The sequence below is a fragment of the Phocoena sinus genome, chromosome 15 (genome assembly GCF_008692025.1).
Source record: "Phocoena sinus isolate mPhoSin1 chromosome 15, mPhoSin1.pri, whole genome shotgun sequence".
Taxonomy (NCBI): domain Eukaryota; kingdom Metazoa; phylum Chordata; class Mammalia; order Artiodactyla; family Phocoenidae; genus Phocoena; species Phocoena sinus.
In genome coordinates, this window is record NC_045777.1 from 22356849 (window position 1) to 22377245 (window position 20397).

The 20397-nt window shown below is 49.4% G+C and overlaps 1 protein-coding gene across 2 annotated transcripts; it reads left to right on the forward strand.

The window, feature by feature from the left end:
• Positions 1-5554: 5554 nt before the first annotated feature.
• On the forward strand, positions 5555-14257 carry GHRH (growth hormone releasing hormone). 2 transcript variants are annotated; one of them, XM_032606598.1, is made up of 5 exons: positions 5555-5622; positions 9499-9599; positions 9897-10001; positions 12021-12140; positions 14119-14257. In XM_032606598.1, exons 2-5 carry the CDS (start codon positions 9520-9522, stop codon positions 14132-14134), a joined length of 321 nt encoding a protein of 106 aa, XP_032462489.1. In that variant the 5' UTR covers positions 5555-5622; positions 9499-9519; the 3' UTR covers positions 14135-14257. The 2 variants fall into 2 exon arrangements, with proteins under 2 accessions (XP_032462489.1, XP_032462488.1); XM_032606597.1 differs by having other exon boundaries at positions 5580-5733.
• Positions 14258-20397: the final 6140 nt, after the last annotated feature.

The following is a 20397-nucleotide window of genomic DNA, read 5'->3' on the forward strand; positions in this document are numbered from 1 at the left end:
ACTTGATAAATATTAAGTAATTTAAATTGTATCTTACTATTTCTTGGCTCCTGAATCTCAAACACAATGCTTAGCTCCCGGCAAGGTTTTACTGCAATGATGTCTGATGGATGAATTATCAAAGGAAAGATGAGAGCCTGAAATGAATGATGGAAATATGTAAATAAACTAATGATGAATTTTCATCGTTGATTAGTATTCTGGAAAGCCTGTGTGTGCCTGAGACCATCTCTAACCTAAAGGACGTGTGAATCGGGTCCGACGTGAGCCCAGGACTTTTGGTTCCAGGTTCACTGCTGAAATCACCAAAGTTCTGATATTAATCAGAAATGTCACTGTCACCATGATGAGTGCCATGTGCAAAGTACAGGGCCATCTCCCATCACAACTTCCCTGGCATCAGCCATAGGAAATCCTCACTTATCACGCTTATCGTTCCACCTCACAGGGTCCACAGAGAGCCTACTGATACTGCTCAAAGGGAAATCTGATATCTGTCACGAGGAGCTGGCAGAAATCAGCCTTCAGATGCTGATTTCTGGAAAATTCCCTGGAGGTCCAGTGGTTAGGACTCTGCACTTTCACTGCCGAGGACCCGGGTTCGATCCCTGGTCGGGGAACTAAGATTCCCACAAGCCACACAGCATGGTCCCAAAAAAATGCTGAGGCTGGGGTAGCCGGTAGCACTGCTGGAGCGAGGGCAGTAAGGCTTGTCTGGAGGGAGACGGGTGCCGCTTCTAGCCCTGGCTTCCCCATTTACTGTCTGTGTGAGGTTGGACAATTTACCCAATGGCTCCAAGCCCAATGGCTTCTTCCACCATAAAATGAGATCACTTTATGCTCCTAACCCTTAAGGTTATTGAAGATCATGTATGTTACATGACTAGCACGTAGTAAGCATCAAGAGATGATACTCCTATGCTGCTGCGACCCAGGACAACTAGATTCCTGTAAACGATTGGGTGGCGCTGAGTGGGGCTGACCCAGAGGCTGGAATGACAGGAGTTAGGAAGCCAAGTCTCCACCATCCATTAGGGATGGATTCCCAGGTTAGAGGAGAATTCCAGGTCCAAGGGTGACGCTGAGTATGGATACAGATCTTCATTCTGCTCTGTAGCCTGGATGTTCAGAGAAAAAATGATGCAGGGTGAGGGAAGGCCAGGAGGATATGGCCAGATGGGGAGCTTTGGCCCCAGAGGGAAACCCCAGCAATTCTGCTTCCAGTCTGGAGTAAGGGCTCTTTGGCCAGGTTTGCTGCATCCATGACTAATGGAGCTCCCTTAACTGCCCTGTAACCACAGAGGGGAAGTGAAGCCATAACCCCGCCCCTGGCACTGGGCACTGATTTCAGATGGGAAACTGGAAACTAGAGTGCCAGGCGGGCCTTGGGTTTTTCCTATAGACACTCGACTTTCTCTCTCTGTGTCTGCAAGTCCTGTTGTCACTGAGATGCAACAACTCAGACTCCAAATGGGAAGGGGCCTCCCAAAAGATGTCTTCATCCTCACCGGGCCACGTTCTTGCCTGATGAGCCAGGCCCTAGGGAGGCTCCAAGGGCTGAGTTTTCTCCTTTGGGCTTCCTCCTGGGGATCCTGGGGCAGGGGCTGGGCTTGGGGATCACACAGCCTCTCCTAACTGGAAACACAGGTGAGAACCCAGGGAAGGACCTGGGCAGAGAAAGATGGGGAGCCTGGGTGGCTGAGGAGAGGATGGCCTGGTGGATGTAATTGACCTGGACCCCTCGGTGCTCCCAGGCTTTCAAAACGGACAAAGCCCTGGTTTTGGGGCCTCTGGCTTTCTTCGCAAAGCCCGACACGGCCAATGACTAGGGAAGAGCGACATCTCCTGGCTGCCTGCAGCCATGGCCTTCCTCCCTGGTTGGAGAACCCCAGGGCGTTCTGAGACCATCTTCGGTGGGGTGCCGGATGCCTTTAGAATCCTGGAACAAAAGGGAATTTGGCCTCTGATTCAGTCGTCTAGGGTGGAGCCTAAGATTCTGCATTTCTAACAAGCTGCTGATACCACTGATCTAGGGACGGCACCTTGATTAGAAAGTTTTATATATGTCAACTATATCTCAACAAAGCTGGAAGAAACTAAAAGCTTTGGGGGGTTCAGATATGAATCAGATCTGGTCCCAGACATCCCAAGGGTCTCAGAGAAGGAGTTGCTTTACCACATATAAAATCTATGAATCACAAGGCAAGACCAGTAGGGAATGCTTCTTGGAGAGGCGGGATCCAAAGGGTGCTTTGAAGGGTGGTCACATAGATCTTCACCAAGGAGAGCCTGCCTGAAGGATCAGCTGGGAACAGCCTTCCTGTGCCTCATGCCTGGCACCTGCGTTGTGTCTACCAACCCAGAAAATCAACCTGACTAACAGCCATAATAACTGACTTGGGGCAGGCCCAAAGATTCCAAGCAAGGTGACTGTTAAAAATACTCACGCGAGTAACATTTCTGAGCGACCCAGAGTCACTTAACTGATTTGCTAAGTATAACCGACTTTACCTCTTAAAAAGAACTCTTCTAATGACCTTCCCAAATGCAGACTTTTCCAGAAAGAGATGAACCTCTAACGGTGATTGGATCACCCTCCAATCACAGGCCCTTCTGCTTGGGTAGGACGTGAAGTAGGAGAAAGGACCGCACTGGCCCTGTGTCACAGAAGGGGAAACTGAGGCTCAGGGAAGTCGCCTCACTTTGCCTGAGGCCACCCAGCAAGGCCAACCACTAGCCCCTCACTCTGACACAGCACTCATGAGAACTCCTGTGCCATCTGCTGCCGCTGACTCCATAAAAACAGTCCCAGAAGGCGCGGAGTGGGGGGGCAGGGGGTGTCAAGAGAATCTGGGAGTCTGGGGTCCAGGCCTTCCGTCCCTGCACGGTGGCCTCAGGCTGGGAACGCTGCCATCATCCAGGGAGGGCAATGAAAGCAGCTTTTACAAAGCAAGGTCTGAGGCCCTCGGACAGGCCCCCTTTGTCGACTTCCTCTGTCCTCCCCACCCCCAAGCCCCTCGCCTCCAGCATCACCCTCTTTGAATGGCTGGCTCCAGCACACTGCAAATTTGCAACACAAATGCACGGCTTGTCTCTCGGTGGAGCCTCACTGCCCCAGCCTTTTGGAGCCTTTTAAAGCCAGCCTTTCTCTGGGGCGCTTTCTTTCCACAGTTCAAGCCCCCAACCCTTAACACACAGGCCCGATCTCGCTAATTAACGCTGGATGAAAACCCATCCTGGGAAGAGAGCCGGGTGGTGAGCGAGCTGTTCCCACCCCTCTCGGAGGATGAGGACGGAACTGGTGGAGGGGGCTGGGCTCTCAGTCTCAAGGCTCTTCCTCGCTTCCTCCCTTCAGCCTCTTCCTTGATGGGTTTAAGAATTTACAGCAAGTTAAGCTCATCACCCAGGATGGCTCCCAGCTCTCCCTGCCCGGCTTTCAGAGCTCAGCTCTGATCGTAAGAACTACAGTAACAGTTGACACTGGCCAAGTGTACCAGACACTTTACAAGCATATTTCTGATCCTCACAACAACCCGGGGAGGCAGGTATTATGGTGCCCACTGTACAGATGTGGTAACTGAGGCTCAGAGCTATTAAACACTTAGTGTGTCCCTCTCTAGGTCTACCTGCCTGAGGAGATGGTAGCACAACTGGATAAACTTATGAAAACTCATTGAACCGTAGACTTCAAACAGATGACTTTTATGATGTGTGAATTGTACTTCAATAAAACCATTAAAGTTCTTTAAAAAAAAAAAACAACAGTAGGAAAATAAGAAGTGGTGGACCATGGAACGTTAGCTTGTTGTGGAGCACTGAATTTGCAAGTCAGAAATCTCTGAGTCCTGGCTCTACCACTGCCCAGCTGTGTGACTATGGGAAAGTGGGCAGCCTCTTTGGGCCTGTTTCCTCATTTATAACAACAACAACGATAGCAGTGGTAAGAGCTAATTTATGAGACTTACTCTATTCCAGGCCTGTACCTTATCCACGGTCACATTTAATCCTCACCCAACAGCCTCATGAGCCTCACTCCCACTTTACAGATTAGGAAACTGAGATCAAGCATGAAGTCTTCAGCTCAATCTCTGGCACAGAGCTTCAGCTGGGGTTGAATTCTGAGTCCCATGGTTTCTTCAGCCAATTCTGTGTGTCCTATATCTGTCCCCTGGCCTTGTGACCATTCTGGGCGCCCAGCTCTCTGTGGTCCCCACCTTGTGTTGGCTGAGATAACCTCACACCTTCTGACTGTAGGAGAGCCCATTGCCCTGGGGGCTCCCAACTCCTCCATCTACCACCTGCTGCTGTGACCTGTCAGCCTATTCTTAGTCCCTGGGGATCTGGCCTGACCTGACCACTTTGTGTCCAGGCCTTCAGGGCGACATGACACTCAGTCCCTGCTTCTCTGGGGAACAACCCATGTTTGCCAAGAACATGGCTCGGGGCAAGCTAAGAAACTGGATCACAAATGTCACTGCTAGGAGGTTCCTCCAGACATTACTGGTTCTAAGTGTGAACCATAGAGTTGTCCAGGGGCAGGCAAAGACAGTCTCCAGTCTCCAACCAGAGCAGCCCCGTTTAAAAAAAATCTGTTTTATATATTGCACTTTCACAGAAGATTTCCGAAGAAAATCCATGTTTCAAACTCTTTTAAAAGTTTGAAAGCTACTGTTCTCTGCTGTTTCGCTGGGGGTGCGAGTGGGAATTGATGGTATAGAAGCTGAGGCTTGGAGGGTAGAAGTAGCTTGCTGAGGGTCACCGAGGTCGTGATGGACAGGCACAGGAGAGACAGCAGGTGTCTGGACTCTTACCTTAGGGCTATTTCCACTCCTCGACAACAGCCGTATGGGAAACCAGAGCTTCTGCCTCGCGCACTTGCATGCCATTCTTGAAGATTCTTTAGCTATAGGCTAGAGAAATCTGGAAACACCACCGTCCCAAGATTTCCATCTCTTCCCTCTCACTTCACACACCTCTGAGGCAACTGTCTACGTTTGGCGGCTCCAACACGCGACTATGGATGTCCCCCCGGGCTAGCTGCCTACACCAGTCTGTGACCACAGCGGGTTAAGTCAAATAGAGGAAAATCCTGATAATTGGATAAGGGAAATCGCAAACAACTCTCCTCACTAAGGGGAGAAAAACACAAAACACTTAGTCTGTGAAGTTGACTGCCCTGAAGTGAAATAAAGTTGCACACGGACAAAACAAGATTATATGAACTTTTAAAAAGGCTCATTTATCTCAGAGAATAAATGAACCCTCCGTGTTTCACTGTAAGGAGTACTCCAATTATTAGGGGAGCAGTATTAGACTCTATGCCTCTTGGAATAATATAACTTTCCGCTCTGTCTGTTCTCTCAAAGATAAAGGGAAAGTTCATTACAAGCCTTAATTTGCAAGGGGCAAAACCTCTTTCCCCTATTAGGGTTTGTCAGTGTGATGCTAAAAATGATCCTTTGGTGGACTTGTGAGTAATTGATTCTCTGACGCCGGCAACGCTCGGGAAAATGAAGGTATAAATGATGGGAGCGCCACACAGCCGCTGGAGCAAACGCCGAGCGCGGGGCCCGTGGAGCTGGAGCAACGTCTCAGAGCAGAGGGAGACCCATCACCTCGGAGGTGAGAGGGGGGCGGCCCCGGGGGCTGGGCTGGATGGGGGTGCGAAAGTTGAGAGCAACTCAGAGACACCACATCCAAGAGGCCACTGCCATCCTCTTTGCCCGTGGACTGGTGAGTACATTTTAGGCCCCTCGCTAGGGGCTCTGGAATATGCTTTTGTCGGTGGGTGTCATTTTGAGGTTATCTCAAATACGTGGACCTCCATCCCTGGAGAGGTGGCAGCAGACACGTGCCAGGTGTCTGTCTGGGGCAAATGAGGTCTCAGTGCTCCTTCGAGGGTGTGCAGGTGGGCTTCTGGGGCAAGACATCACCTGGCTAGATTCTCCTGTCAAGCACGGGATTCTGCCATGGACCAGAAAGGAACCGAGTGGCTGTGCAAATCAATACCGCGCACCGATCACTCAGAACCGATTCAGCATAATTGCCTGGAAATTGATAACGTTTTGCTGTCTTGCTCAATTGCAGCCGCGCTCCTTACTCTAGGTTTTAGACACAATTATCTACCCTTGGAGCACTCCATTCCCCCCACGCTCGTCTCTCGACCCGGGCTTTAATGGTCCTGAAGTATTTGTATCTTTTACCATAAACCATCTCAAACCCTTTCTGGAAGGAGGTGGGGTGTCACTCTTTTGAATGGCCATTCAAGATGCTTCCTCACGAAAAACTTAGATCTCCTTCGACTTGGAACCCTATCGGTGAAAGAGTTTATAAACTGAATCAGGATGCCAATGCTTTGGGGTTCTTAAATTACACAGCAGAATATTTAAGAAAGGTAAAAGATTTTTTTCCAGGAGCTCAAACATGGCCTTGCTAGTTTGGCACTTGAGACCTGACCTCTGCTGTTAGCTGAAGCTTCGTCTGCAGAATTCCTTTAGCAATCCTGGCATGAAGTCTGGCAAGAAGTGCCAACTGATGTAAATCAAATGCCCATTTATCCTGAATCCAGACGACCTCAAATATATCTCACCACAGAATTAGTTTGTAAGCACTGTGGAGAGTTAACTGATACTCATAATGATAGATGATAACCCCGAAAATGCCTTCGGAGCCATCAAGGGGGTGTCAGTGGTGCTCTTGGACTCATGCTCGATTTAATTCAGTGAATTCTAGCTCCTTAGACTGGCCAGGTGGAAGATGTCTGCCAACAGCTATTTTAGTCCTAGTGACACAACCTCTATTCTCATCATACCAGAAACTGGATAATTCTTGTTGCTTTCCCTCTTTGTCTAATGGGATTTTACCACCCCATGGGTTAGGTTCTCATACCCCAGAGGTTACAGTGGTGGCTTGACCCATCCCTGGGGCAAGCAGTTTATGGCAAATTTTGTGCCTCTTGGTTGACCAGATCATGCGGTTGCCCAGTCTCCTTCTGCATGACCACGGGTTACTGGATTTACTATGACTTGCCCCCCAAAGTCTGCCACTGTAGGGTTATTTTCAACTCCCTAAAACCATCGGATGTGCACAGGGACACGCCAACCAAGCAGGTGTTCCTGTTTGTCCCCCTTGTTTCTTCCCCAGAGACCCAGTAACAAAGAGCAAAAGCTTTCAGTCTTCTCAGAACCATTTCCCATGTGCAGGTGATGAATTCTGAAGCACCCCATGAATAGGGAGTCTCGTGAATAAGGGCTTGTTTCTGAGAGGCCGCCGTGCAGATCAGGAGGCCCGTTCTGAAGTGCCCACTCCGAAACTAATTTGATGGAGGACCATGGAAAAAGGCCCTTCTCCTCTCTGGGCTCATTTCCTTGGCTGTAAAATTGGAGGTCGTGATACCTGCTCCTGAGGGCGAGTGTGAGGGTGGGCTGTGCGGGCCGGCTGGGCACAGGGGCTGGGAATCACTTGTGCCAGCCCTGGGAGAAGGGGCAGCGGGTGGGGAGGCTGACGTGGAGCTTAGGCCAAAAACAGGGGTTAGGGCTTCGCTCTGGAGGGGGTGAGGTGTCACGGGCTTCGGAGAGATGAGTGAGGTGACTGGGGGCCTGGATGTGCTCAGGTCATTACAAGATCAGCAGGAAATGAGACGAGAAAGCCCAGGATGCAGCTGGGAGACAGAAGAACGGTGGTCATGCCAAGGAGACCCCTTTGCCTCCAAAGATCTCCTTACTTAGGAAACTCCAGCAGTGGACCAGGTCGGGAAAGGGGGGCCACGTGTGATAGTGTGTGATGAGGACAGAAGACTGAAGATCCTTGGTCTGGGGGGCCAAGTTCTAAGTCAGATGCAAAACGCATCTAAAGGGCTTGTCGTGTTGATGAAGGCGCAGAAGGTCTGGGAGGCACGGCAGGTGGATGTCAAAGGGGCAGCCCGTGGGGCCGACACCGCGGTCTCATCTTTTCTCTAGCCCCAGTCCTTAGCAGAATAGTAAACGCTTAACAAGTATTTGCAGGATAAGGGGACTTGGACTTGGTGCAACGAGAAAAACTTCCTAACAGTTTTTCCTAGAGTTAGTGAGCTCCCTGTCACTCACCAGCAGCAAGTGTTTGAGCTGAAACTGGAGCATTGTCTTTGGGCGGAGAGGATGAAGGGGTGCACGTCAAAGAGGGGCTGATGACTGAGGCCTGGCTGGCTGCTCCCTCCAGCTCTGGAGGTGCAGGGGTCTCGGGCAGCATTGAGCAGTCCCCGGGGTGCTTCCTGGAGTCTCAGGGCATCCCTGGGTTAGTCGAGACCCCGGTGTCTGGGAGAAGAGGGGTGATGCCCTGAGAGGGCAAGTGAGTCCGGGAAAGGAAGTGGATTCCCTCAGGGCTGGCCCTGCCTGCCGGAAACCCCTCCTCAGCAGGACCAGCTGGAAATGGAGTGATGTGGGGAGATTGGTGGAACATGAGGGGTCCTGCCCTCTCAGGGGCTGGCAGAGCCTCCGGAGGGGTCTGTATCCCCATGGAGTGCACATCCTGCTGAGAGGGGGTGCCCCTGGGAGACGAGAAGACCCAACTCTGAGATGGCTGAGTCACTCCGAGGCCAGCCATTTCCACACCGTGGTCTGACAGTAGTGGCACCGCCCCAGCCGAGGCAGCTCTCTCCCTGTAGGCTGTTCTTCCCCTAATTGCCGAGCACGGTGTCAGCAGGCCCCAATGAAGAACAATTACGTGATCTATGAGATGATTCTGCCTCACGGGCTCCCCAGGCTCCCTGGTCTCTCCCAGGGCAAAATCTAAGCCTCTGGAGCAAGATGTATAGCCTTCCTCCCTTTCCTCCGACTCCTCACAAAATCAGGACAGCCTGCTCCCTGAGCATTAGGTCGTCGGACCAGAGGTGTGTGGAGAGTTGCCCACGTGCCAAGCGCTCACTTCAGGTGCCTCATGTCACCTCATACTCACAAGGACCCTATGCAGTAGGTGTAGTTATTGACTCCATTTTATGGATAGAGAAACTGAGGTCCAGAAAGGAGAAGCCGCTAGTCCTGGATGCACAGCTACTGATGGCAGAGCCCAGATGTGAACTCAGATTTGTCTGACTCAGAGCCTCAGCTGTTAGCCCTGTTCAATACCGTCAGTGCCACACTGGGCTGGTGGGTGACTTGGGTGACTAGGGGAAGGTGCTTGCTCCTCCCCTATTCCTTGCTGAGGCCTGAATCCCATGTATAAGGCCTTACAAGGAGGGGCAGTTTCACCATTATCATTCGTTTTACGTTCAACCCTGTGAGGTCAGCAGAGTAGCCTTATCATGCCCATTTTACAGATGGAAAAAATGAGGTCGGAGCTTGTGACTGTCAGAGGCAGAACTTGAACCCAGGTGTGTCTGGGTTCCTCTTCCTACCCGACAGCTTCCAAAAGACAAGGGCCAAACTTGCATGGAGCCAAGCCCAGGGCTGGGCCCACCCAGCAAAAGACATCCCAGTGGCTATGGCTTCACCTGACCTTTTCTTCCTGTCTGTCACTTCCCAGGTGCCAGCACAGGGGTGAAGGATGCTGCTCTGGGTGTTCTTCCTCGTGACCCTCACCCTCAGCAGCGGCTCCCACGGCTCCCCGCCCTCCCAGCCCCTCAGGTAAGCAGTCCTGACAACAGGGCCTGCTGTATTCCTGCCACCCCAAAGCCAGCCCTGCCAGGGTTGCTACTTAGGGGGTGCAGAATCAAGCCACCAGCTGGTCCCCAGCTATCTCCTCGGGCAGCCTCCACTGCTCATCTCTGGGAGGGAGGCAGACTCTGAGCCCCAGAGAGGTCACTCAGCCCAGGTTCCAGCTCTCTCTGGGGACAGGCCACAGAAGGACCTTATAGAGACCCCGTGAGCACAGCCCTCCTGGGCCTCCCACCCTGCCTTTTGACCTCTGACTCCTTCCACTAGGATGCCGAGGTACGCAGACGCCATCTTCACCAACAGCTACCGGAAGGTGCTGGCCCAGCTGTCTGCCCGCAAGCTTCTCCAGGACATCATGAGCAGGCAGCAGGGGTGAGCTGACGTTCTCGTAACTTCTTCCCGTACCCCAAGTGCATCGCGGTTTGGAGGGACCAAGTTTGGTCTCTCCCCTTGCACAGCATCTGTCATTTCTGGACTCGCCATAGCAGAAGGGCTCCAATGTCAAACCTCAGCTTACGCTTAACTAATAAATGATCACTGAGCACCTACTATGTGCTTGTCCCTGTGATGGGCTCCAACAGTGACAACACCAGTGGTAGTCACCACTTGACTGTGGCTCTGCCAGAAACAAAGCCTTTACCCCGGGACATTTACACACACCCAGCACAGTGCTGGGCACAGAGTGAGCCCTTGGTAGTGTTAGCCATTATTCTTAGTTTCTTTTTATTTTTCTTTTAGTATTTATTTATTTATTTGGCTGTGCCGGGTATCAGTTGCAGCACACGAGATCTTTAGCTGTGGCAAGAAAACCCTTAGTTGCGGCATGTGGGAATCCTTTAGTTGCGGCATGTGGGATCTTATAGTTGTAGCATGCGGGATCTAGTTCCCTGACCAGGGATCGAACTCAGGGCCCTCTGCATTAGGAGCACAAAGTCTTAACCACTGGACCACCAGGGAAGTCCCTATTCTTAGTTTCTTATGTGCTCTTTCCAACAACTCTACAAAGCAGGTCCTCTTACTCCCATCGTACAGAAGCTACATTAATAGCTTCTAAAGGACACACACCAAAGAGTGGCAGAGTTAGTTAGCATTCAAACAGCCTGACTCTACAGCCTGAACACTTTTTAGTTTTTTGTTTGTTTTTTTAAAATTTATTAATTAATTTATTTTTGGCTGCGGTGGGCCTTCATTGCTGCGCGTGGGCTTCCTCTAGTTGTGACGAGTGGGGGCTACTCTTCATTGCGGTGCATGGGCTTCTCACTGCGGTGGCTTCTCTTGTTGCACAGCATGGGCTCTAGGTGCGTGGGCTTCAGTAGTTGTGGCTCGCGGGCTCTAGAGTGCAGGCTCAGTAGTTGTGGCGCACGGGCTTAGTTGCTCCGCGGCATGTGGGATCTTCTCGGACCAGGGCTCAAACCCATGTTCCCTGAATTGGCAGGCGGATTCTTAACCACTGCACCACCAGGGAAGCCCCACTTTTTAGTTTTTATTTTGAAAAAATTCCAAACTTACAGAGAACTTGCAGCAATAGTACAAAGGGCTTTCACATTCCCTTCCCTGTAGTCAACAGTTCCTAATATTTTTATTATATTTGCTTACTTTGTATCGAGACATACACACACAAACCCAGGTACGTATTATTATTATTTTGCTGAGCCATTTGAGAGTGGATTGCAGTCATCATGACCCTTTATCCTTAAGTACTTCTGTGTGTCTCCTAGTATCTAATTAAAGGACACTCTCTTACATAATCACAGTATAATTATCACTTAGAGTCCATATTCAAATTTCACCAGTTGTCCCCAACTGGATGTTCCTCATCCAGGACCCAATCCAGCATCACAGGTGCCATCATAGTTGTCATGTCTCTTTAGTTTCTTTTAATCTGGACCAGTTCTTCAGTCTTTTGTGACATTGACATTTTTGATTAGTAAAGGCCAGTTCTTTATAGAATGTCCCTCATATTGGACTTGCCTGGTGCTTTCTCATGATTACATTCATGTTATGCAACAGAAGTGATGTTGCGTCCTCAGTGCATCCTACCAGGCGGCACATGATGTCAATCTGTCCCACTGGTGATGGTAACTTTGATCACTTGGTTAGCATAATGTCTGCCAGGCTTCTCCTCTGTGAACTTAACATTTTCTCCTTTGTAATTAATAAGTCGTCTGTAGGAAGATATGTGTTTCATAGTCTATTGTCTTCACTCCTATAGATACTGTCTTCTTAAACGTTGCTGAGTCTAATTCAGTTGGGTGCAAGAGTCTATGCCAGATATTGGAATAGGCAGAGGGAGGCACCCTGCTCTGCTAACCTTGCCCTGGCCTTTCGCAGGCCTCTCTGCGTCCTATTCAAGTAGCAACCTCAGTTATTTCTCTTTTTCTAATCGAATAGAGAGAGAAACCAGGAGCAAGGAGCAAAGGTACGGCTTGGCCGTCAGGTGGACAGCATGTGGGCAGACCAAAAGCAGATGGCATTGGAGAACATCCTGGTGACCCTGCTGCAGGAGCACAGGTGGGAATACGTGTGTATGTGTGTGTGTATGCGTGCATGTGCATGTGTGCATGTGTGTGTGTTTAGGGACCTCAGAGGTTTCTTTTCCAGAGCGTGGGCTGGAAAAGGAAAGAAACTCCTCATCTCCAAAGGTGTGGGGCTCTACCAAGCAAACTGGGAATGGGGTCCCTCCTTCCACACATCAAGAACCGGAAGAAGGGGAGAAAATGTGCGACAGAGACTGGTCTTGTCCACTGCTGTATCTCCAGTGTGTAGCCAGAGGCCAGGCTCGGTGTCTGTGTCCAGAAATGTTACTCAACAGTTCTGGGATAGGATCCAGGAATCTAAATCATCTTAACAAGGGACCCAGGGGACTCTGATGCTGATGTAGTAGGAGGCGTGCCCTGGATCCCTTACCAAGTTCATAAAACTGTAAAGCCAAAGGAAGACCAGCCCCTCCCAACACCCTCGGGTGGACAAGTGTGAGCAGCGCTCGTGAGAGGGAGAGACGGGAGTGACAGTCAGTTCCCCTCTCCCTGACCCCCACAATCCCAGTAGGAGTCAGGGGAGATCAGGAATGAGTTTTCCCATTTTACAGAGGAGGAAAACTGAGGCAAAGAAGGGGCAGCATCTGGTCCCAAGTCAGGGACCAGGCAGGCCCAAGACCTGCCTTGCTTCCCAGGAGCGCTTCACATGAACTCCACTTCGCAGACAGTTTCCCCAAATGACACGACTGTTTGGAGAAATGGCTATATTTTAGAGCCTGACTTTGAACTGTGAGCACAAACGTGTCCCAGCACGACTCTGCCAGGCACTTCTGGACCAAACTATTAAGCAAATTCAGTTCCCAGCAGAGCTCTCCGTGTGCCCCCTCACCTTCTTCCCAGCCTAATTAAACACCAAGAGCTCAGAGATCTCACCAAGTACAGTCCTGGGGAGATGCAAGCAGCAGCAGGGTGACAGGAAGAGTGCAGGAGGGGCAAGAACCAGCCTGGGAGGCGGGATGGACATCTGAGGCCCAGGTCTGGTTCTGCAGCCAACTCTCCGCACAGAGCAAGTCAGCTTCCCAGTTGCCTCCTCTGTGAAGGGAGTAGGTTCGCTCCAATCACCGCCAAGGTCCCGAAGGCTAGAATTCTTTTAAAAAAATGCCCCTAAGAATAATGCCTCCCCTGTGCCTCTCACGCTGGGATTAGGTCATCATTCACCTGCTTTATGACTCCCACCAGGCCCCAGTGGGGCAGAGTGGCCCTAAGGAGGGCCAAGTCCTAAGAATGCAGGCTTTATTCCTGCAGGTTAAAAGCCAGAGGCTTCACAGAGCTCGAAGTCATAGAGCAGCAGAAAGGGGCCTGGGGGCTGCTCCAGCCATTGTTCCCGCTCCAGCTCAACTGCTGCAAATACCAGGACATCACAGTGGGCCTGAGGAAACATAACAGCAGAATGAGTTCTTACACCCTAAGAGTTCAGAGTAGAATGATTTGGCAGATGGCTTCCTTTTGCACTCACCACACTTTGTGTCCACATAACAGTCCTGTAAGGTAACAAGTTCAGATTTATCCATCTTCCCATCCCTTAAAAATCATCCAAAGATGGCCAGGCTCTGGGCTGGGGGGACAGCCGTGGATGAGACAGCCGTGGTCTCTGCTCACATGGAATTTATAACACACCGAGGCAGACAGAAATTAATTACTTGTACGGTGGATTATTTAATGTGTGATAAATGGTAAGAGATGTAAAGGGTGTGGTGAACGTGTATGCTGGAAAGAATAACCTAATCTAACCCTGTCTGGGGATTAGAAGCAGCTTCTTCACAGGCAAGTGACTGCCCAGGATCTCACTGGGAGTAGGTTGGGAGAACTGGGGCTAAGACCGAGGTCCTTTTGGGACCCACATAGTCAGTCTTAACACCGGAGTCTCCATCACCCTTATTCCAGGTGTCCTGTCCCATCTTGCCTTTACTCCAGTGCCCCCAGACTGAGATTTATCTTCCTTTCTGCGACAGGACTTCCCAAGGATGAAGATTCTGCATATGTTTCCGGCTCCCTGCAGCTGACACACAACAGCATCCGATTAATCCTATTTAATTTCTGACCTACCTTTTCCTTTATAAATACAATAAAATTCCCCCATACTGGTCTGCATTTCCATTTTTCTTTTATCTTCAACCTAATTTTTCATGTTTTACATAGTTACATTTCCCAAAGTGGTATTACAAGATATTAAAAAAAAAAAAAAGCTAACACTTACCAAACACTCAGTGTCAGCCGGGCAGCTTCACGTGTAGAATCTCATGCGCTCCTCACACAGCCTAATGGGAGGTATTGGCATCCTTTGCATTTCACAGACGAGGAACTGAGGCACAGAAGGGTGAACTGAATTGCCACGGTCACTGCTGGCAAGGAGAGAGCTGGGATTTAAACCCAGGGGGTCCAGCCCAGAACAGGGCTCTTAGCCATATTTGTCTACTCTGGGCGAAAGTCATCCTTCATCCACTGGTGACTTTGTTCACCTATGAGCAATACCATTGATTCATTCAACAAATATTTCTAGAGCTCCCACTATGTGCCAAGTGCTGTTCTAGGCACTGGGAATACAGTTGTGAGCAAACAAAGTCCCTGATCTCATAGAGCTTATATTCTAGGACACAGGGAGGGGGAAGGGTAAGCTGGGACGAAGTGAGAGAGTGGCATGGACATATATACACTACCAAATGTAAAATAGACAGCTAGTGGGAAGCAGCCGCATAGCACAGGGAGATCAGCTTGGTGTTTTGTGACCACCTAGAGGGTTGGGATAGGGAGGGTGGGAAAGAGACGCAAGAGGGAGGGGATATGGGGATATATGTATATGTATAGCTGATTCACTTTGTTATAAAGCAGAAACTAACACACCATTGTAAAGCAATTATACTCCAATAAAGATGTTAAAAAAAAAACGGGAAAGTATAATAAAAACAAGTAAATACAGTAAGTTCCCTGCATACGAAAGAGTTCCGTTCTGAGAGCGCATTCGTAAGCCCAATTTGTTCGTTTATGTCCAACAAAGTTAGCCTAGGTACCCAACTAACACAATCGGCTATAGAGTACTGTACTGTAATAGGTTTATAATACTTTTCATACAAATAATACGTAAAGAACAAACAACAAAAAAATAAAGAAAACACTTTAAATTTTACAGTACAGTACCTTGAAAAGGACAGTAGTACCGTACCACAGCTGGCGCTTCTTAGCCGTACCAGCTACATCACCGCTGCTTTTACGCTTGCTTTGGGACATCCTGCGTTTGAAACAAAGATACTGAACTACTGTACTCTGTATAGTACTGTACAGCAAAGTACACAAAAGCACAACCGGGCTTCCCTGGTGGCGCAGCGGTTGAGAGTCCGCCTGCCGATGCAGGGGACACGGGTTCGTGCCCCGGTCCGGGAAGATCCCACATGCCGCGGAGCGGCTGATCCCGTGAGCCATGGCAGCTGAGCCTGCGCGTCCGGAGCCTGTGCTCCGCAACGGGAGAGGCCACAACAGTGAGAGGCCCGCGTACCGCAAAAAAATAAATAAAAAAATAAAAAAGCAACCACTTATAGAGGATGCACACACGTGACAATGTACGCCAGACAATTCAACTAACTTACGTGACTGGACATACAAACGCATGTTCACATCTTTGAAAGCTCACGACTTGAAGGTTCGTATGTATAGAATATGTAAGATGGTGGCGATTGCAAAGGGAAAAAAATTAATGGGATGGGAGTGCAGGAGGGGATTATTTTATCTCTAGTGAATATATATGCGGTGTGGTGGTGAGGGAAGGCCTCTCTGATGAGGGACATTTGAGTAAAGTCCCTCAAGAGTTGGCCTTGACAATATGTGGGTGAAGAACATTCCAAGCAGAGCGAAAACCCAACACAAAGGCCCTGAGGCAAGAGCGTGGAGGGAGGAGGAGCAGAAGGTCAGTGCGGCTAGAGCATAGCGAGGCTGTGGGTGAAGGAAAGGAGGCCAAGAGGGAGCGGGAAGCCAGCTCATCTGACCCTTGGAGGCCATGGTAAGGACTTAAAAATCTCACCCTTGGTGAGATGGGAGCCATCGCAGAGTTTAAGCAGAACGACGTGATCTGACTTGTATTTAATGGTAACTTTTTTTTTTTTTTTTTTGCGGTACGCGGGCCTCTCACTGTTGTGGCCTCTCCTGTTGCAGAGCACAGGCTCCGGACGCGCAGGCTCAGCGGCTATGGCTCACGGGCCCAGCCACTCCGTGGCATGTGGGATCTTCCCGGACCGGGGCACGAACCCGCGTCCCCTGCATCGGCAGGCGGACTCTCAACCACTGCGCCACCAGGGAAGCCCCTGACTTGTATTTAATGTCACTCTGAGAAAGGGTCAGATTCTGGATATATTCTTAGGGTAGAACTCATTTGCTGATGGATACGGTGTGGGGATTGGAGAGGAGTCAAGAATGACTCCAAAGTTTTTGGCCTGAGCAACTGGAAGGATGGAGTTGCCATTTACGAGCTTTGGCGGTGGGGGGTGCGGGTATTAGGAGTTTGGGTTTAGACATACTGAGTCTGAGACGCCCCTTAAAGGCTCCAGTGAGGATGTTGAGTAGGCATCTGGGTGTACAAGTCTGGAGCCAGGAGAGAGGTCTGGTCAGCCGGTTTGGTTTGGTAGCCGTCACCCTTTAGATGGTCATTAAAGTGAGGAGAGTGGGTTAGATCACTAAAGAAGAGGAACAGAAAGAGCAGATGTCCAAGGACTACCCAGGGGCACCCCACATTGAAAGCTTGGAGGAAAGATGAGGAACCAGCAAAGGAGACTGAGAAGGCACAGGCAGTGAGATAACAGGAAAACTACAAGAGAGAAATTCCAGAAGCCAACCGGAGAAAGCGTTTTGAGAAGGGAATGATCTACGGTACCAAATGCCGCTGATAGGTCAAGTCAGTTGAGAACTGAACATGAAAGTGACCATGGAAACCACTGATGACCTTGGCAAGAACAAACTGGGTCGATGGTGGAGGCAAAAGTCTGACTCGAGTGGGTTCAAGAGCAAATGGTAGGGGAATTCCCTGGCGGTCCAGTGGTTAAGACTTCGTCTTCCAATGCAGGGGGTGCAGGTTTGATCCCTGGTCGGAGAGCTAAGATCCCACATGTGCCTCGTGGCCAAAACGCCAAAACATAAAACAGAAGCAATATTGTAACAAATTCAATAAAGACTTTAAAAAAATGGTTCACATCCAAAAAATCTTAAAAAAAAAAAGAGAAAATGGCAGGAGAGGAGTCAGAGCTGGTGAGTATAGACCTGGCTGCCCAATATGGTGGCCACTGAACACATATGGCTGCTGAACACTTGAAAGGTGGCTAATATCAACTGAGATGTGCTTTAAGTGGATTTCAAAGACGGTATGGAAAAAGAATGCAAAATATCTCAGTAATGTTTTATGTATTGATTACATGTTAAAATAATATTTTGAATAGATTGGGTTAAATAAAATATATTAAAATTGAATTTCACCTGTTTCTTACTTATTTGTTATGGTTACTAGAAAATTTTAAATCACCTATGGGGCTTGCATTACATTTCTATTGGACAGCACTGGTAGAGACAATTCTTTGAAGAAGTTTTGCTACAAAGGGAAGCAGAGAGCTGAAGCCACTGACCAGATGTACCTATGTCAGTGATTACCCAACTTTTTCTATTCATGAACAGTTTTACCTGGGCCAGATACCCACACACATCACCTACACCACCACACAGCACCCCACACATAGCCTCTTCTTAGACTCTGAACTTTCCGAGAGGGGATCAAAACATTCCATATTTTGACTTGGGTAATGGTTACACTAGCGTAGTTAGATGTAAAAATTCATTGAGCTATACACTTAAGATTTGTGCATCTTACTATAAGTAGATTAAACCTAAAAAAAGAAAAAAAAGTGAAACATCTGGATGATGGGATGTGTGTCTGGATTAAAAGTACGAGAAGATCTGTAGCATCTCAGAGTTGATGGGGACTCAGAGGTGAGCAGTCCCATCTCCGGCCTTTTCCGACCTGGCACACACAGTGCTGGACCCGCATCCCGTGGGCCGGTCTCCCACACCAGGGCTGTAAAGCCAGCTCGGGGCTTCACCCGGTTCAGACCACCTGCTCTCTCTGGGAGCCCCCAGTTTGCCCTCTAAGAAAGAATGTGAAGCGTGGGAAAGGCTCTGCGGGGGGCCACCATGGCTCCGTGGAGGAGACAATACCAACAATGGACAACAAAAGCCCCCTTCAGAAGAGAAGGCTGGCCTTTGAGGGCCGCGGTCCACTTCAACCAAGCTGAGCGGGCTGGCCGAGAACCTGCCAAGGAAGGAGAACAAAGGAGGAGATTGCTGAATGGTGGTTTCGCCAGGCCAGCCCGAGCCCCCCCTTCCTTCCCCCAGACCCACCTGTTCATCTCTTTCCTCCGCCTGTCCCAACAAAAGCAAAGACTGAGGGCTCTCTCAACTTCCAATGAGTTTTTCAAATGAAATAACGAGCACTGGGCCCCGCTGCTACTTGTGGTTTTCGAGGTGAACGCCGTTATAAAGGAAAAGACTGTGATGGCAACAATTCCGATGCTTTATCTCCATTAACTGTGACACTAATGGCAGCTTACAGGACTTAAACCCTCCCCACAGAGGGACTGGGAGCTTCCCATTCCTCACTTAAGATGGAGTGCTATTATTTTTTTTCCCCTAAAGAAATGCTCTAATCAATGGGGGACTTGTTGCTTATGATAATCCCTTATGTTTATATTAAAATTCACAAAGGGGTTTCCCATCCATTGCTTCATGTGCTCCCTACCACAGCCCTTGGGGGAGGGCAGAGCAGAGGTAAGAGGTCCTACAGCTCGGAGGGGGCAAAGCTCGTAACAGACTCCTGATTCCAGGACAGTGCTCCTGTGTTGTTTCAAGCCTCCGGGCCCTTCAGGGAATGACAGCTGGGGAAGCAAGTGAATTCAACAAACCAACAAAGAAACGTGGACCTGGTACAAACTGCTTACTGGGCTCCTGCCAACGACACACAGGAAATAACAATGGTAATATCTATACTAATCCTAGAAAACTCTGAGTTAATGTCAGTGCCAGGCACTGTAGTCTGTGTTTTGGATGTGACCTCTTTAATCCTTATAAAGCCCTCAGAGGTATTATCCCATTTTTACCGATAAGAAACTAAGGCTCAGGGGGTTGAAGAAAGGTCAGTTGGACTCTGACCTGCTGTGCTGAGTACTCTTTATAGAGAAAGCAAGGCCCAGGCACTACTGTGGTGTCAAATGAAAACCAGAGCTGCACAGCAGTTAGAGGGAAAAACAGATTTTATTCAGGACTTCTGCAATAGGGGGAAAGAGACCTCATATAGAAGTGGGCTCGATTCTGAATACAGCATGGTCTAGTGGGAACTGATAGCCAAGGAGCAGGGTGGGGAACAGTGGATGGAAACTTACCAAGAAGATACATCAGGGGTAAGGGGATTCTAGTTAAGCTGACCTGACAGGATTCTGGCTGAAGATAGGCCAGGAAGATCAGACATCACCTGGGAGATGGCGGAGGGTGAGGAATCTGACCACATATCAGGGTGATCAGACATGGAGGTGGGAGGGTCTGGTTAAACTGCTTAGCAGGGTTCTTGCTAAAACTAGATTTTAAAAGAAAAAGTACAGATGGGCGTAGGAGAAATTTCAGGATCCTGACTAAAGTTGGTCAAGCAAAGGATCTTTGCTAGTAGCAAATAATTTGAGCAACAAATCCAGTGGATTTCATTAGGCCTGTTCTCAACTGCAGCCTCCCCAGACCTACCACGAGGCTAAAAGCAAGCGGACTCTCTCCTGCAGCCTTCAAGAGGCTTCTCCCAGTGGGTAAGGCCAGAAAGACAGCATATGAGCTGTTTCTGCCTCTGCTGTATCTCAGCATAAAATTCAAGTTCCCTTAATTTGCTGTCAGTCTTAAAATAAAATCTATCCCCTTTACCACGGCCCTTAAAATCCATATTTGTTATGGCTTCCAAGGATACTCTCTTCCTTGCTAGCTCCGCCCTAGTTACTCTGGCCTGCTTTCAGTTCAGATACGCCAAGCTCTTGCCTCAGAACCTTTGCGTATGTTGCTGCTCTGCCTAGAATGTTCTTCCCCAGCTCTGCAAAGACTGCCTCTTTTCCTTCGATTGTCAGCTTAGCCTTCCCAACCCCTCTGGATAAATATTCCTTTTCAGATTTGTGATTACTCTGCTCCCTTTCCCTTGTCCCCTCCGGGATATAAGTGGACCAAGGGCAGGG

What these genes read in the sequence shown, in the direction of transcription:
- GHRH (XM_032606598.1), top strand. Translation starts at nt 9,520, where the DNA reads ATGCTGCTCTGGGTGTTCTTCCTCGTGACCCTCACCCTCAGCAGCGGC. An exon ending in CCGCCCTCCCAGCCCCTCAG is followed by an intron (nt 9,600 to 9,896) that starts GTAAGCAGTCCT and finishes TCCTTCCACTAG; the next exon opens with GATGCCGAGGTACGCAGACG. An exon ending in ATCATGAGCAGGCAGCAGGG is followed by an intron (nt 10,002 to 12,020) that starts GTGAGCTGACGT and finishes CTAATCGAATAG; the next exon opens with AGAGAGAAACCAGGAGCAAG.